The sequence below is a fragment of the Prionailurus viverrinus genome, chromosome C1 (assembly GCF_022837055.1).
Source record: "Prionailurus viverrinus isolate Anna chromosome C1, UM_Priviv_1.0, whole genome shotgun sequence".
Taxonomy (NCBI): Eukaryota; Metazoa; Chordata; class Mammalia; order Carnivora; family Felidae; genus Prionailurus; species Prionailurus viverrinus.
The window spans coordinates 116,650,094-116,667,788 of NC_062568.1; the positions used below are offsets into that span (position 1 = coordinate 116,650,094).

Below are 17,695 nucleotides of genomic sequence, written 5' to 3' on the forward strand. Positions count from 1 at the left end.
AGGTTCCAGCTAAAGTTTCCTTCCCAGCTCCGGGGAAGCTGGAGCTTCGGGTGAGCCGCACACAGGAAGGGGCCCATCCGCCGACACGCCGAGGACGCAAGATTTTCGTGACAGGGCCCCCGCAGGGCCGCACCCGGTGGCGGCCCATAGATCGCCACGGCTGAGTGCGGTGCCTCGGAACCCCTCAGCCAACCTGCTCCTGGACCTCACGCCATAGTTCCTAGAAGGGAATTCTGCCTTAAGTCTAGCCTCAACCCTCCCGTTTTGTTTTCCGTCTTTCTGGCCCTTGTTATGCTTCATAGTAAGATACATTATCTCCGGTGGTGTTCCACAGCTGCGGGGAGGTGGGTCTGGCGGGAACAGAGCGCTCTCTTGAAATGCCCCCCATTCCTATTTGCCAGAAACTTTCCCCTCCCGTTGCCATGGAGAGAGACGGCCGCTGCCTCCCGTTGCCATAGCAACGTGCGGGTACCGTGGACCGCAGGATTGCGGGGCTCAGAAAGTCTTTCTGCAGTTCGAATAGCCCCGCAGTCTTGGGGTCTTCTGCCTCCAAAGCTGAGGACCTGGGACCAATCTGACTAACTTCTCCCGTTAGGAACCTTGACCGAGGTTCTCCCGCCCCCAGCCAGGTCACCCATCTTTCTGTTAATGGGTTTATCTATTTCGTTGCCATTTGTGTGGCATGTGGCAATTTACCCAGTGTTTTCGCAAACACTATCTTTGTATTCCCAGGCAGCCTGTGCTGCACTCGTTATCATTATACCCCTTTTACAGAGTGGGAAATTGAGGCTCAGAGAGGCCCAAGGTCACACCAGGCAGTACGTGTGGGGTCAGATCCCAGGTTCCACCCTCCAGGGTGCTGGACAACCGGGCTCCCCTGCCTCGAACCCGTGGGGACTCAGACCTGTCCCCGGGTGTGGAGGGGGCGGCCGTGAGGCGCCAGACTTGCCAGCTGCTGCGGGATACCACGTGAGGGGCGGAGACCCTGCGGGGAAATGATTAAAAGCTGAACGGAGCCGCAGGGGGCCGCTGCGGGGAGGGTCTTCTTGGGGCCGCCTTGCCCCGCCCCAGTCCAGCGGCAGCACGGGTTCAGGCGGCTGCTTGGAGAGCCGGGGTGTCCCGGGCATGAGCGGGGTGTGGGGGACCGGGGGGCCTCGGTGCCAGGCGGCGCTCGCGGTCCTGGCTTCTCTGTGCCGGGCCCGGCCGCCCCCTCTCGGGCTGGACGTGGAGACTTGTCGGAGCTTCGAGCTACAGCCCCCAGAGAGGAGTCCGAGCGCGGCCGACACAGGTAACGGGAACCCCGAGCCCCCCTCTCTTCCTGGGTTCTCGCCCTGACCATCCTCTGCCCCCAGAGCCCCGGCACTGGGAGCCCCTTAATCTAGACAGAGAACTCCAGCTCAGGATCCTGGATTCGGAATGAGCCTCAACCTGTGCCCCGTTCCACTGCCCACAGGGCAAGCGGAGAGACGTGAAGGGGACCTGGGAGGCAGAGGATCCCTGAGCTCCCTCCCGTGTGACTCTACAGGACTCCAGCGCAAAACCGCGCTCCTCGGGCGCGGTGCCCCTCGGGGGCCTCAGTTTCCCTGGCGTCTCTCCGCTCACCCTCGGGCTATATGCCAGGGAAGGGGTCTGTGGAGCGAGTAGGAGACCAGGAAGTAGCAACTCGTCTCTTGGGTTGTCAGGGTCCCAAGGTCCGTCTGTCGGTCCGCGCGTCCGTTTGTCTGTTCTCTCGGGGAACCCGTCCGAGCCCCCTGGTCTCAGGGAGAAACTTAGGTCTGCGAGCCGCACGAGGTCTTTGTGTCCGGACGTCTCTCCGGCTGCGTGCGAGTGGCTTTCTGCGTCTCCGCTGGGGGGAGGGGGGGACGGGGGGCGGGGTGGGGGAGGGTGTCTCGGCATCCTCCCCCACCCTCACCCCTATAACTCGCTCCCTCGGTCTCTCTCTGACTCACTCGGACTCGGGGCCGGTGCGCGACCGAGCCGGTGCCTCCCGCCGACTTTGCCAAACGGGCGCCTCCTGCCCGAACGGCGCGGACCCTGCGCTGGACGCAGCCCCCGGCGGCCGCCGAGCCCAGGCGGGAGCCCGAGCCGAGGCGAGCTCGCCGGAGCCGGTGAGTCGGGAGCTCGAGCCCCGCGGGGCCCGGGCCCGGCGCGCACGGCTGCGGGGTCTCTCGGGAGTCGCGACAGCGGCAATGGCGTGTCGCGCCCTGGCGGCGGGAGCCGCGGGAGGATAGGCGGCCGGCCGGCCCGGGTATTTACTTGCCGCACCAGCGGCGTGCGGCCGCGCTCGCCCGCCGCAGCCGGGCTTCTTTGTCCGGATGCCGACGCCTGGAGGGTCCTAGGCGGCAGGGAGCACCCGGTCGTCCTCCCTCCGGAGGGGAGGGGCTGGGGGGCAGTGCGAAGCCTCGAGAGGATGCAGAGTGGGGGTGGGGAGATCCTGCAGGGACCGTGGCGCCGGGATTACTTTGGCTCCGCAGACACCACCCCTCCTTGTCCCCCGGACTCTGACCCCGGTGGCGCTGGGCCTAGGGGTAAGCGAGGGTCGCCCCTGCGGTTCCGCACCAACAGCGCGGGAAAGGGAGGAAGGGGCCGCGGGAGGCGGGAATTTCGTCTCCAGGCGAGTCTCAAGGGACCAGAAGCCGGGGACTGGAACGGCGGTTCCTGGAGCAGGTACAGGTGGGGTAAGCTCCCCGAGGCTACAGCTCTCAGGGCCCTGTTTTCAGTTGAGGTTAAAGGTCAGAGCTCTTGGTAGGTCCTAGGTTAGCAACAGGGCCGCTGAGGGAGAGAAGGAGTAGGTGGAGGGTAGTGGCCCAGGGGAGGATTGTGTGTGTGAGGGGGTTGTGCCCAGCCTTGGGCGCATCTCAGCCCTGTGGGGGTTGTACGGGGCGCTGCTCTCGCGCAAGCGCTCTCTCTGGCCTTGGCAGTGTTTGATCAATGGGTTGATTACTGCAGCAGAAGGGACTGAGGTTAGACATAAAGAAGAACTTTCAGAGGGTGGTACAGGGATGGATGTTGGAGAGGTAATTCTCCGTCTTTAAGAATCTCCGAATAGATTTTAGGCCCAGCAAGTATTAGATTTTGGTTCTCTGGTGCCATCATCTACACCACCCAACTCCCCATACCCCCCCAGATACACAATTTTCCCCAAGTTAGGGAGTCTCTTCCTGCTTGCCTATCCAGGTCCCTTCCTCCTTTCCTGCAATAATTCATTTCCAGTGGGGCCCTCTATGTTGGTTCTGACCCCTCAAACTCTAAAGGGGATCATTCAAGGTGAGAACACACCTGTCGAGTTCCACCTGGCGTGGAGGCTGCCCCCCTCTCCTGTCCATCCAGAGCAGAAATACCACAGAGGGCAGGGGGCAGTGTGCGTTGTGGGGAGGGTGTATGTGTGTGAAACATTCTGATGCAGGTGTTCTGGTGTTCTGACTCCAGAGGGAAACCCCACAGTCTGGAATGACAGGTACCTGTGGCCAGGCTGAGGGTGAGAGAAGGTTGAGAAAGGTGAGCAAGCAGGCCCAGATGAATCAGTGTGCCTTCCCTGCAGGCTGCTTGAGAAAGCGAGCTTGACTTGTCAGCCCTGGGTACTTTAACTTTGGCTGCTGAGTCACAAGCCTCAGGAAGCCCCTGGGGGGCCAAGTTAGGGGGCTGAAAGGAGGAGGCAGAAGGAGACCCTTGGTCATAGCAAAAGAAAATGGTTGAGAGTGGCTTTGAGTTCTTGGGGTTTAAGTGAGCACAGGGTCTGGGGAGATGCTGTTCAGCTCAGGACCAGGCCCCCAGGTATCCTACTTCCTAGCTTAGTCCCTGCATCCCAAAGCCACTGCCTGGGTCCAGATTCTACAGTCAGAGAAATGCTGGATCTTTTCATTTGTATTTTAGTGAAAAATGCAAGTGACTAGAGCACGCCTAGTTCTCTTTACCTCTGTACGTTTTCCCCTGCCATCCTCCCACTCAAAGTCTCTAGCTCACGGGATCTCTAGTAACACCCCGAGAGTCAACAATTGAGATTCGGGCTCTGCTGTCATTTACTGGGACCCCCTCTGTATATGGTCCGTGCTAGGAGTTGCACAGGAAATCTCAATCAGATCTCCTTAGCTTTCATGACTTGGGAATACCTCTACACAAACTGTCCCAGATAAAAGCAAGTTCCATTTTTCTTTAAAAATTCTAAAGGCAAAGTGTCTGCTTTCTTCCTTAATACACACCCCCACCCCTGCCTCAAGTGGACACTGACAGGCAGTTCCCTACCTTCTTCATGCCATTTGCCTTGTGGAGATGAAGGAGTTTGCTCCACAGGCCAAATTGCAGAGTGTTGGGTGTGGGTAGGGAGAGTTCTGGATTTGAGGTAATAAGCAGAGGTTCAGAGGTATTCCAAAAAATTCAGGGGCCTGATGGGAGATCCTGAGCTGCCCTGCCCCTTCCAGGCTGGCAGCCAGGAATGGTTATTCTCTAGGTTATGTGTGGCCATGAGATGTATGTAATGTTTGTTCATTTCTCTAATGACTGGAGATGTTATGTGACTCAGCTACCTGGATTTTAAGTTGGCCTTTTGCAGCACAGATATTATTATTTCTCCTGCTTGTGATGGAAGGTTAAATGCATAGCACTTAATCAAAACAGGAAAGTCCTGTTTCTATAACTAATCAGTTACTCCCTCACTCCTTGCTGGAAGGAAGAAATTCTGAGGATTTTGCCTTCTTTGAGGAAAGGTGCAATGTACAATCCTTTAGAATGTACATCCTTGAGATAATGTTCTGATTTTATGGAGTGTCTTGAGCTTTAAGATTCTAGAACCAGGGGAAAGTATCTAGGAGTTGCAGAGTGCTTGGATTTACGGTTCTAGAAGTTTTCTTCTACCTCTGACTATGTTCTCTGTCCTCCATGTCCACAGAGTTGGGGGTATAATGTGGCTGCAAAAAATTAGGGCTAAGACTGAGCCATCTGTATCTAGCCAGGTTTCTTTAGGGTCTGTGGAAGGCTGTCTGGAGTGTACAAAAAGCAGGGTACGAGAAAGTCCTGCCCGAGCTAGCCAGCACCCCTGCTGGTCCTGCTTAGGAAAAGAGGTCTCTGAGCCCTGAAGGACTGAGTCACACTTAGGAACTTTAATCTGAGAGGGCTTTGAAAGCGGAGGTGAACAGGACTTCCAGCTGTGGACGCTCTAGGTATATGACAGTGTCATCCTTCCCTTCTCTCTTTGTTGATCTGTTTTTCTTGCTCCATGTGGACCCAGGCAGACCTCTCCTCTCAGTACTTGCAGGTATAAACAGGAGGGGGGGGGGTGGGTAGAGGGAAAGACTCTTTCTGGCTTTCTGTCTGTCCCCACCCCAATCACCCCAGCCTTGATCTCCACACATCTCAGAGGGGCCACAAGCCCTGACCAATCAAGCAAAAAGGTACAGTTACCATCTGCCAAAATAATAATACTAATAATTGCTAAATTAATGCCAACACTCTGTTAGCTATAGCACTCGGCATTAGCCTCCGATTTATCTCTGAATCCCCTAATGATGGTGGAAGCCGGTGCCCAGTCATAAAGCTTGTGCGGCCATAATTAGCCCAGCATTGTCTCTCCTCATCACAGCTTTTTCAGGAGCGTTAATTCCTTCTCTGTTTGGACTCTGCTAATTATCCCCATCGGTAGTTCAGCCTGGATCTCTGAAAGAAGGAATGGAAGCACAGGTTCTCTGCTCCCCCCTCCCCTAACCCTGAATTTTAATTACACCAGGTTCTCCTAATAAATTTACAAGCCACGGAAGAGTTTATTATTAATGGACCACGTCTGTAAGCCTTAGAACAGAATAGCTCCTGTTCCTGCAACACACACACACACACACACACACACACACACACACACTGTCAGGTATTTCTTTGCTACATCTCTGGATGAGGTGTTTCCAGGGGCCACTGGTTATTTGCCTGGTGCCTGGTGGGTAACCTGTAGTGTCTATACTTTCCAGGGAAGAAGGAAGAGATGGGGGGTGAGGACGTTGTTCATAATCCTCGTCTCTGGGTTTTTACCGAGGTACAGAGGATCAGGCCAAATAGTTGAGAATGCCTCCCACACTCTCCTGGTTATAACAAAGAAGTGCCTGCCCCCCCTCCCCCACAGCTTCCCTGCCCAGCTTTCCACTCAGCCCCCAGCCCCTTCAGGGGCCTGGCTCAGAAGCTTGGACTTTGGCATCAGAAAATCCCGGGTTTAAATCCCAGTTCTTCTGCTTAATGTGATGTATCCTTGAATAAGTTAGTTAATACCTCTAAACTGAGTTACTTTATCTTTGTGAGGTGCATGCTCATTTCTTAGGGAGGCTGTAAAGATTAAATGAGAAATGTAAGGGGCACAGTGCTAACCATGTAGAAATAAATAACAAATAATTATTAATATTAATGTATTAATAATATTAATGGTTACTAATATTAATTAATATTAATGGCTCTGCCGAGAGTCTTTTCCGTTCCCAGACGTGACACTATTCTTTCCAGTCTCTTGGGTCTCTGCATTTCTTGCTGTTTGCTCTCTGGGTTGTATTTGTCTATGTCTCTTTCTATGTCTAAATGAGACCCCCTCAGCCCAGGCAGCCTCTGCTCTGCACAGGCCAGCCCTTACACCAAATGGTTTCAGCAACCCCAAGCTCTGAAGCCAGCTTTCTCCAGCTCTGGAGGAAGCAGAGAAAAGGGTCCTTTCTTTTCACTTCCTCTCCCCAGTTTATCTTTTCAATTACAGTCTGTTAGCAAAACTGCCTGTTACTGTTACAAAATGGGTTTTCCTGACATGGAAACCCATTAGAAAAATGGGAACAATAGCAAGTTGTAAGAACTGCTGATGAATCTTAACACTATGGGTGGAGAGAAGGGGAGGGGGCGCCAGGGCTCTGTCTTTGGAGAAAGAAGTGTCAGTGAGGAGAGATAAGCAAGCTCTGGGTTGCTAATTAATAACCCAGCATTTTCCAGGGAGAGAGGGAGGCCATGAGCCATTACCCCTGCCGGACAGTCTCACTTAAGGTGACAAGCAGTTCCTGCCCTCATAGGCTTCAGGGAGATCTTAACTTCTCTGGAGAGAAGAGGGGCCTGAGGTGTCTTAGATGCTTTGCCCTGTGGTCTGGTGTCCCCCTTCCCTGTCTCTGCAGGCCCAGCTTTGGGTTCATTCTGCATGGAAAAACAAAAAGCAAAACATGAAATAAAATAGTTGACATTCGGGGGCATTTACCATATACCAGGAACTATGCTCAAAGTCTTAGTTTATTTCATCTTCCTAATGACTCTGTAAAGTAGGAATAATTAGAATCCCCATCAAATAAAAGAGGAAACCAAAGTTTGGAGAAAGTTAAGTAACTTGCTCAGGGTCACACAGTTAGAAATGTGGATGAATGCTCTCTGTGGTCATTCTGGTGCTGGCACTCACCTAAGCTATCTGCCCAGTGTCTGAGCCCTCAGTGAAGTCAGCTTCCCTGCCACGGTTAGAAGCCACACGCACCTGTGCCACGCCAGGTCCAGGTGTGTTTCCAAAGCCTAGTTCCACGGCTCCTTGCTCTCCCAGAGGCTGCTGGGTAATTGGCCAGTCAGATTTCCCAAACCAGGTGCCCATGGAATACTGGATTCTTCTGACACCTGAATAAAGATGTTTCACACCTAATGTTGAGTAATGGACCAGACTTCCTTTTCCAAATTTCCAAGAAAACTTTGCAGAAGCATGGCATGTTCTTGCAATTGCTGGTTTTTCTTCCATGGTTTTCTTTCTACTCCTTTGGAGCTCCCACCTGTGGACAGTAACAACGAAACTGGACACATAGCAAGCAAATGGGTATTGACAGAAAGACTTGGAGATGTGAGATCTTTAATATAGTACATGTTATGTCTTGAGATCTAGCTATATGTGAAATATTTATATTCTTTCTGCTAGTAAGATCGTCCCTAGTTTGTAAGGATAAAGTTAAAGCTATCTCTATTAGCGTTCGTGACTTGCAGAATATGCCTCATGCAGTTCTGCCAACAGAACTTTTCCAAACTAGGGTATATTCAAAGCTAGACTTGGCAGAATTAGGTGATTCTAATAGAACAGCTAATATTTATTATATTTTTTACTACTTTCCAGGCACTGTCCTCAGCACTTTTGATCTCTCTCTCTTTTTTTTTAATGTTTAGTTTTAGAGAGAGAGAGACAGAGTGTGAGTGGGGGAGGGGCAGAGAGAGCAGGAGACACAGAGTCTGAAGCAGGCTCCAGGCTCCAGGCTCCGAGCTATCAGTACAGAGCCTGACGAGGGGCTGGAACCCACGAACCGTGAGATCCATGACCTGAGCCGAAGTTGGATGCTTAACTGACTGAGCCACCCAGGCGCCCCTGATCTCTTTTAAACTTCACAATGACCCTATGAGGTAGATGCTATTATTATACCCATATGACAGAGGAGGAAATTGAGGCTTCATTGAGAGATTAAGTGGCTTGGTTTAAAGCCGGTGGAGATGGACATTGAATGAGTCCAGTCTGACCCCAGGACCGTGATTCTTTCCCTCCAGGCTAAAGAGGAAATAAAGAAGGAAGGAGGGAGAGAGGAAGAATACAAAGATTTAGGAAGTACTTTCTAATTTTCAGTGCTATAGTAAGGGCTTCCTCCCTTACTGGAGGGTTGCCTCTCTCTGGTCGTGAAGCTAGTGCCTGATAGTGCTATGAAATATGAAGAACACCAGATCAGGACTCAAAAGACGGCTGTGTTGCCATCAAAACACTGTGTTGCCATCTGCCTCACAGTGTCAAGGTTCAAACAAGATGAGTAGGAAAAAGGCTTTGAAGGCTACTTGTGCACCTGCGATTTGCTACAGAGCAACAGGTCCTGGTGGCCTGACCCCAGCAGGCCTGGGGTAGGAAGGCACACATCATAGCTGATCTGGGCCTTGGCACAGTCCTTAGACCATACAGGAGACTATGCCTCCCAGCCCCAGTGGACCTTCAACCAGGATATGTCGGCTGGCTGAGCTCAAGGCCACGTATAGTGATTTTACAGGGGCTAAATCCTGTTCAGTCACTCCCTGCCCTGGCCTAATTCTGCTCTTACCAGCCTTGCTAACCACCTCGTATCGCCAGTGAGGGTGAATCCACTCAGCAACAGGACCCGGTTCTCCTGCAGTCAGTCCTGCCAGCAAGGCATCCTGGAAAGAGCTTCTCCACGCAGAGGGAGGGCTTCTTGGTCTTACATAACCGGTATTGAGTGCTGGGTGCTGATTCCCAATAATCCATACCTCTGCCTGCCCTAATCACAGCTCCGAGGGAACTACAGCGGGGGTCACGTGCACAAGTATTCAAAATAGCAACCACACCGAGGAAAAACTGATTCCCTCGGCCCACCCCTTCCCCCACCTCTCTTTTCATTTATGAATTCAGTTTTTTGTCAGGCTGAACATTTAAATGCACTCTATGCTCTCTGGATTCCCCCATTTCTCCCCCTTTCTCATTAAAATTCTAATTATTACCAGAGCAAGTAAGATGTATGATCAAAGGGAAGCAAAGCCCTAGAAATACCTTTTTTTGTTTTAAGGTGACTCATATTGTAGAGAATGCCTCCAGAACAGCTGTAACCGAGAACAGGTGTGAGGGGTCTAGAGGTGGCTGGATACTCAGAATAAGGACCCGTAGGATCTGCGGTAGCTTTCCTGGTGAACCCCAGGGCCATAAAGGCCTAAAGAAACAGTCTCCAAACCATTTAGGTAATGAACTCATAACAGCACCAATTATTTCATTTAATGCCTCCAATGTATATTTGTTCCCATGTTGCCTACACATCTGGGCTGTAGCTCCATTCTACGGCTTCCTAGCTGTGTGACCCTGGGCAGTCTAATCCTCTGTGCCTCACTTTCTTCATCTGCAAAATGAAAGTAATAATTACACCTATTTCACTGGAGACTATTCAATGAGCAAATGCATAAAAAGCACTTTGTACCTTGGACATAGTAATGTTCAAAACTAAATCCAATAATAAAATGCTATCATTTCTATTACTATCAACCTGTATATTGCAGTTGTGATTTATTGTCTTTAAGATAATAAATAAATAAATATTAGAACAATCTGGTATTTTTTCTCTTGTGCCCCCGTGACTCACGCACACACACTAGAAACCTTTACTTTAGAAGCTAACTTAGAATCAGCTTTCTGGATCCCTGGCAGTCTCTGTGTGGAGGACTAACCCCGGCTCCTCTGACCAGGGAGAGGCCCCGATGTCTCTGTGCAGGGGCCTGGGGTAGGTGGCTGTAGTAGTTGGTTCAGGCCAGTACCCTGCATCTGGGGAGTCAGGAGGCAGTGCCGGCTCCCCAGAGAGGATAGCTGATGTTCTCGCTTCCTTCCCAGGTCCCTCTGGATGGGAGACAGCTTTTCCTGGTGCCTGTGTGCATGAGGGCACTCTGGATACCCCCCCCCCCCACCCCAGGAGGGTCTCGGCATCTCGGTACTCTAATCTTAGCTTAGCACCTGACACATGCAGGTTGCTCAGTAAATGCTGGTTGAGAGATCATTATAGCCCTTTTATGCGCCATTCATTCTTGCGCTCATTCATTCTCGCGTGTGTTTCTGTGCTAGGCCACGAGTCAGACAAATATAAGAACGCAGAGTTACAATGGCCTACAGTTTAATCAGGGACAGACAGGCTGGGACAGTGTGAAGAGCCCCAGGCTGGGTGGTGGGCATCTGCACCCTGGTCCAGGCTGTGTGTCTGAACTGTGAACCCAGGCAAGTCCCTTCTCTGGACCACTGCTCTTGTCTGCAAGAGCCCAGCCTGGCCCCAGTATTTCTAGGGTCACTTCTCACCTTCGATCCTAAGATTGCTTGGCCACTGGGCCAGGATAATCCAGAGCCTGCAAACCCACCAGCCTGCAGGGGCTGTGCGGGTAAGGTCATGCCCCTCCAAAGGCAATGCCGGTTGCCACCAGCCAGGAGCACGGGTCTAGTGACCAAGCCAGCTGGCCTCCCCCAGAGTTTCCAGAAATTTGATGTGATGATGATGGCGGTGGAATTGCTCAACTATTCAGTTGCCACGCAAGCCATGCAAGACTCCTCGGCTGGCTTGTTCACAAGTTCGCAAATGACCTGTGTGCACACCCTGCCAAGTGTGCCACTGGTTCAGAGCCTTCTGAGCTCTCTAGTCAGAGTGAGAAGAGACCTTGGGCTCTAAGGGTCATTCCTTAAGGAGGGGTAAGAGATCTGCTTCTTCATTGCTTCCAGAGGGAGGCATTGCCCACAGCTCTCCTGGGGTGATGGGCATCCTTCTGGAGGCAGGGTTGGCTGGGGGCGACGCAGTGAACGCTTGCCTCAGAACCAACCACGACATTCAAAATTACCAGTTGTACAGGGGCGCCTGGGTGGCTCCGTCGGTTGAGTGTCGGACTCTTGATTTTGGCTCAGGTCATGATCTCACAGTTCGTGAGTTCGAGCCCTGCATCAGGCTGAATCCCTGCTTGGGATTCTCTCTCTTCTTCTCTCTCTCTCTCTTTGCGCTTCTCTTGCTTACCGTGCTCTCTCTCTCTCTCTCAAAGTAAATAAATCACCTTAAACAAATTACCAGTTTTACAGCAGAGCTCTCAAATAGCTACGGGATGGGAAAAGACAGTTACAGGAATCACTTGTATGTAGCTTTGAAATACACCGTGTGGGTCAAATTCCAACTTAATCCAAGTATTTATTGAGCCTACTGTGTGCACAGTTGAGCGTACAGAAGGAACAGGAGACCCACTCCCGGCCTCAAGGAGGTTATGCTCCGTCTGATTCGCTTCAAGCTCCCGACTGTTGAGCTCCTGCTCTGGGCTCGATGGGGGTGGGGGAAGGGAAGAGATTGAGTTGGCCGAGCCTCTGGTCCCCAAGGCCGCACAGCCTGTTGAGGGAGAGAGCTGTATACCAAAAACGACTCCGCTATAAGTCTGGCCATAGTAACAGCTCTAATAGAAATTCAAACAGCATCCAAATGTGAACGCTTCACGAATTTGCACATTTGCTTAGGCTGCTATTTAAATTACTTTCCCTTCCCCGTGCACATGCCAATAGGCAGTAGGGGAGGCAGCGCAGGTGCTCCCCAAGCTGGCGGTGGGGGAGGGGGCAATGCTGGGGGGCGTCAGACCGAGGTGGGCGCCAGGCTGCAGATACTACACAAAGTGGACTGTGGAGCGTCAGCCCTAAAACCGCCTCTCCCGGCTGGCAGCTTTCTCATGACCATTCTTTTCTCTTCTTCCGTCTTTGTCCCTTCTGTGTGCCCCCTTCTCCAACCGCCCCTTCCTGCTTCTCCGCCGCCTCTGTCTGTCTCTGTCCCTCCCTGCCCTGGCTCATGCCGCGCCCAGGCACCTCTGTCAGCCTCCTCGCAGTGGTAGTTATTGTGTGTGGCGTGGCCCTGGTGGCAGTTTTTCTCTTTCTCTTTTGGAAGCTGTGCTGGATGCCCTGGAGGAACAAGGAGGCCTCCAGTCCCGCTTCTGCTAGCCCTCCCCCGGAGGCCCCCCAGAGCCCCAGCTCCGGAGGCAACATGGCGGACAAGCTGAAGGACACCAACAGCCTGGGCTTCCTAGAGGCGGCCGTGAAGATCAGCCACACGTCCCCAGATATCCCGGCCGAGGTGCAGATGTCGGTCAAGGAGCACATCATGCGTCACACGCGGCTGCAGCGACAGACCACAGAGCCAGCATCGTCTACCAGGTGAGGGTGGACGTCTCCCTTCCCTAACCTCCACGCCTCCACATTCTCTTATCCAATACATTGATGTGATTCCAGCCTGTGGGGTGCAGAGACCGGAAATGAGAACACCTATGGTTGGACTGGAGACTATAGCAGAGGATGTGCTCTGTGATGGGTAACCGACAAGGGGGTGGGCACCGGGAAAGGCTGCAGGCAAGGGGAACCTTTGAGGCAGGGAGCTGTGCTCTGCAGTGTGCACTGGGACGTGTGTGGGTGAGGGGTGCTGGGTGTTGGGAGCGAAGGCGAGATTGCCGGGCAGAGGGAAGAGAAAATGCAAAGGCCCAGAGGCATAAAAGTTCATGGTGTGTCTAGGGATACGCCAGCAAAGCCTCACAGAGTCTGCGGCGCATGGGAGAGGAGACAAGAGGTTCCTAACACTTTGAGAATGAGGATTCCTCTGTGACCTTCGACAGAGTCCCCTGCAAGACAGCAGCTGTATACGCGGCATTCTTTAACTGAAAACAGAATAAAACGGAACAATAACAAAAAAAAAAGCCACCACCACCACATAATGACAAACACCTCTTCAACATTCAGAAACAGTTTTAAAAGAAGTGGTGCATGTAGTATGAGCCATTGTACTTATCTAGGGCTCTGGTGGGCTCCCGGGTCCCTGCAGTGTCTCCCCAGGCTCCCAGGCGACCAGCCGAAGGGAAGGAGACCTGGTCTTCAGATGGGAGTCCAGGAATGAAAGTGCTGGGGGTCACATTTTCAGAGTTTATCATCTGACTTTGGGCAGGTTGCCCACCTTTCTTAAGCCTCACTTTTCCCGACTATACGGTAGGGCTAAGGACGCATAAGGTTGCAGTGCGGGGCCGATGAAAGAATCCGTGTGATCATGAGAGCTGACGATAGATGGCTTATTCTACACCTGGCTGTGTTCTAAGTACTTGTTGTATGTATCAATCCAGTTCGTGCTCACAGCAATCGTATGCAATTGCTACTTTTATTATCCTCATTTTGTGGCAAAGAGAAGTTAAACGACCTGACCAAGGTCACATGGCTAGACACTCACAGAGCCAATCTATGCAGTCTGGCTCCAAAGCCCAATAAATGTTAACTACAGTGGCAGTGGTAGCGGTGGCGATGATGACGAAGGACCAGGGCAAGCAAGGATGGTCCTTCTCCTAAGGGATCTCGTGGTGTCAGGGGGGAACCAGGGTCACATCTGCTAGGAAAGAAACGTAGAAAACAGCAAGCAGGAAAAAGAGAAAAGAAAATAACAGCAAAAGGCAGCGTGTATCGAGCTTACGATATACGAGGCCCCATTCCAAGTACCTCACACATGCTAAGACTTGGGACGCTCACCGCCACCGGCACAACGCGTGTGCAGAGAGAGAAAGGGTCCATGAGCAGGAGGAAAAGGCCCGCCCCTCCCCGCCCCCTGCAAAGGGTAGGATGAGCCAGGGCCGCAGGAGGTGTCGGCTTGCATGCCCTTCCCCCGCCCCCGAGCCCTGACCACGCCATCTCTGCCCCCTCCGCCAGGCACACGTCCTTCAAGCGCCACCTGCCACGGCAGATGCACGTGTCCAGCGTGGACTACGGCAACGAGCTGCCCCCCGCGGCGGAGCAGCCCACCAGCATTGGCCGCATCAAGCCCGAACTCTACAAGCAGAAATCGGTGGACGGGGACGATGCCAAGTCCGAGGCTGCCAAGAGCTGCGGGAAACTCAACTTCAGCCTGCGCTATGACTACGAGAGCGAGACCCTGATCGTGCGCATCCTCAGGGCCTTCGACCTCCCCGCCAAGGACTTTTGCGGCAGCTCTGACCCCTACGTCAAGATCTACCTCCTGCCTGATCGCAAACGCAAGCTGCAGACGCGGGTGCACCGCAAGACCCTGAACCCCACCTTCGACGAGAACTTCCACTTCCCCGTGCCCTACGAGGAGCTGGCAGACCGCAAGCTGCATCTCAGCGTCTTCGACTTCGACCGTTTCTCCCGCCATGACATGATCGGAGAGGTCATCCTGGACAACCTCTTTGAGGCCTCCGACCTGTCCCGGGAAACCTCCATCTGGAAGGACATCCAGTATGCCACCAGTGTGAGTACAGCCTTGCCTCCTGGGCTTCTGGAGGATTCCTAGTGCTGGGTTGAGTGGGGTGTGTGCCCGTCCCCCTCACCCCTGGAGGTAGGCGGGCCTTTGCCCTTCGGGATGTGAAGCGGGGACTCTGGAAACTGAGCAGTGGCTCAGCCCACCCTGGGGAAGTCCTTGCACTCCGTCCCAGGGTGGGGTGAGGGCAGCTGAGCTCCCACGTGGGTTGGCAGGGAAGACAATTTTTGCCCATTGCTTCTGATTACACGTTCTGGGGCGGTTCCCTCTACCTGCTAGGCCTTAGGTCTACCACCCGTAGGGTTATCTACCTCTCTGATCATGGGTAAGGACTGGGCCATGTCTCTAGACTGAATCAGACAGCGGCATCTGCCAAGGGCATCCATGTGTATGAGAAGCCTGGAACAGGCAATCAGGAACAGGGCATATTAGTCGGGGTGCACGACGTTATGCTGCAGCAACAAATAATCCTAGGATTTGGTAGCTTAAAGCAACCAAGATTTAGCTCCTGTTCAGGTTATACACATTCTGCAGCTTGGCTGGGTTTCTGCTTTACCTTGTGACTGAGGGGTCCAGGCTGACAGAGGCTCTGTTTGGAGGTGTGCTCCCGTAGGTACCGTATCAGGGCAAAGGAGGTGGCGAACCATGCACAATTTCTTAAAGCTTCCATGGCGAAGCGATCCATGTGACTTCTACTCACATTTCATTAGCCAAAGCAAGACACACGGCAACTCAGGAGGGCAGGGCAAAGAAGTCCTACTGTGTGCCCAGGAGGAGAACTTAGTGACCAACACTAGTGACTGCCACACAGCCCCTGTTCTCAGGCATTGCCTGCCCGGGCCAGTGTGAGCGATGGCGGAGGCCAGCCTGGAAGGGAACCCAAGTCCACACGTAGGACAGGGGGTGCCGAGCTATTCACAATCAACTGCAGTTAACCAGGGAAGAGTCCAAGGAGCTGAGGCTCAAGCTGGCTTTTCAGAGGGAGGACAAGTTTGGCACAGAGAATGAGGAGGGCATATCCAGAGCCCTTTGGTCCACCCAGTGTAGATCCCACAAGTGTGGGTGATGTGCCTCTCTCTAAGCCCATCCAGGCAGCTAAGAGCCAGTTTGAGTGTACCCATCAGATACCAATGGCCTTACGTCTGGGTCTTGAGGGCTAGCTGGTTGAGTGTCTCCCAGGATACTTCTAGCACTGTTTCTCTGGGACAGGGATGACCCTACTCGGTCTGCAAACTCTCCCTTTGAACAGCCAATTCTCACTATCTCTATGTGTTGAATTTATGAGGAGAGAGGCCAGGAAAATCTGCCCTGCTCTGATGGGAAAAGTATAAGAAAGTTGATTTGTTCGAAGCTTGGTGGGCTCCGTTTCTGCCCTAGGGAAGGACTCTGAGACACCCCGTTCTCCCAGCTGGTGCTGACTCTGACCAGATCACTCTGATCCCCCAGTGCATCCCCCACCTTTGCTTTCATGAAATCCCCAAGAGCAGCACCAGCAGCGGGGCCTGGCAGACGGGGTGGGCAGACGGGGTGGGCTGGAATAGCAGCTGCGCGCCGGCGAGCCCAAGAGCTCTGCTCTATAAATCACTATGAAGTTTACATCTGGTGCAGCTCTTCCCTTGTGGTCTCATCAGGCAGCAGATTCATTATGGTGACTGCACAGGTAGAGAAAAGCAGCGTGGTCCTTCCCACGCTGAGGTGGAGGCCCAGAGGTTCCGAGAGACGGAGGAGTGAGGGCCAGTGGCTGGGGAAGCAGCCACTTCCCTCTCCTGGTTGCTCCCTCTACTGGACTTTAGCTCCAGGTATGGTGCAAGACCTGGGCCTGGAATGGACAGTTGTTGCCGTAAGCCCACTCCTCATAGGGAAGCTAACTTCCTAGACACTAGAACTCTGTGGCTATCCTTGCCCTCATCCCATCCCCTCCGCCCTCCGGGCCCAGCTTTAGAAAATGGCAGATCACTGGGCGCCTGGGTGGCTCAGTCGGTTAAGCATCCGACTTCAGCTCAGGCCATGATCTCACCGTTCGTGAGTTCGAGCCCCGCATTGGGCTCTGTGCTGACAGCTCGGAGCCTGGAGCCTGCTTCGGATTCTGTGTCTCCTTCTCTCTCTCTGCCCCTCCCCTGCTCGTGCTCTATCTCTGTCTCTCAAAAACAAATAAACGTTGAAAAAATGTTTTAAAAAAAGTAAGAAAGAAAGAAAATGGCAGATCATCCAAAAGGTGTTGGGTAGATAGTCACCATCCTCATCATCCTCAGTTAGTACTGTTCCAGTCCTCTTCCTAAGCAGAACACTGTGCCAGGCACTGGGGAGTGAGTGGGGCTGGGATCGAAGGCAGCCCCTTCGACCCACACAGAAATGTACAATCGAATTATGGAGACAAGAGACGTCCCTGCAGCAGTTAGTAATGCTAAGTAATGAAGAGTGTATTCTGTGTGAAGTTGGAACTGCGGGTTGGGACAGCCCGGGAATATTTCCCGGATAAGGAGGAATGAAGATAGATGGGGAGGGGAAGTATATCTAATCTGATTGAAGAAGGGCTTGCATAGTCACCAGGAGCACAGGGAGGCCGGGAGCGGGAGTTTCTGAAGGTGCCTGGACTCACACACCCTGTCCTGCTTGCAGTCTGAGCTGATGTTCTGCCAACAGGAGGCCCTTGGGGCCCTCCAATCTGCAGCCCCTCCCGTGGGCCGGCGTTCAAGAGTAGGGTGAGGAAAGGGAAGTAAGAAGTAAGAAGGTTGGTGCTTTTACCTGTTTTTTGGATCTGACTCTGCAATTGTAATTATTTGGGGGCCAGAGAGACACAAATCATAGTCACTGTGAATGAGCGCTGAGTGCATGTGAAATCCTGCAGCCAGCGTGGTGGGGGCGGTACAGATGAGCACAGGGACTCCCATCTCCCCTGCGTGCCGGATTCCATTCCTAGAGCGGCGTTCAGGCCCTGCTCTGCTCAG

General features: G+C 53.0%; 1 protein-coding gene across 4 annotated transcripts in view; it reads left to right on the forward strand.

Moving 5' to 3' along the window:
- The first annotated feature begins 1,125 nt into the window (after positions 1 to 1,125).
- Positions 1,126 to 17,695, forward strand: part of SYT6 (synaptotagmin 6) — a 59,208-nt gene continuing 42,638 nt past the window's right edge. For 3 of the 4 annotated variants that reach the window (XM_047872181.1, XM_047872182.1, XM_047872183.1), the window contains exons 1-3: positions 1,126 to 1,288; positions 12,307 to 12,655; positions 14,180 to 14,738. In XM_047872181.1, the coding sequence (XP_047728137.1) occupies positions 1,126 to 1,288; positions 12,307 to 12,655; positions 14,180 to 14,738 (1,071 nt within the window). Of the gene's footprint in view, positions 1,289 to 12,306; positions 12,656 to 14,179; positions 14,739 to 17,695 lie in introns of those variants that run through there. The other variant, XM_047872184.1, reaches the window with a different exon arrangement.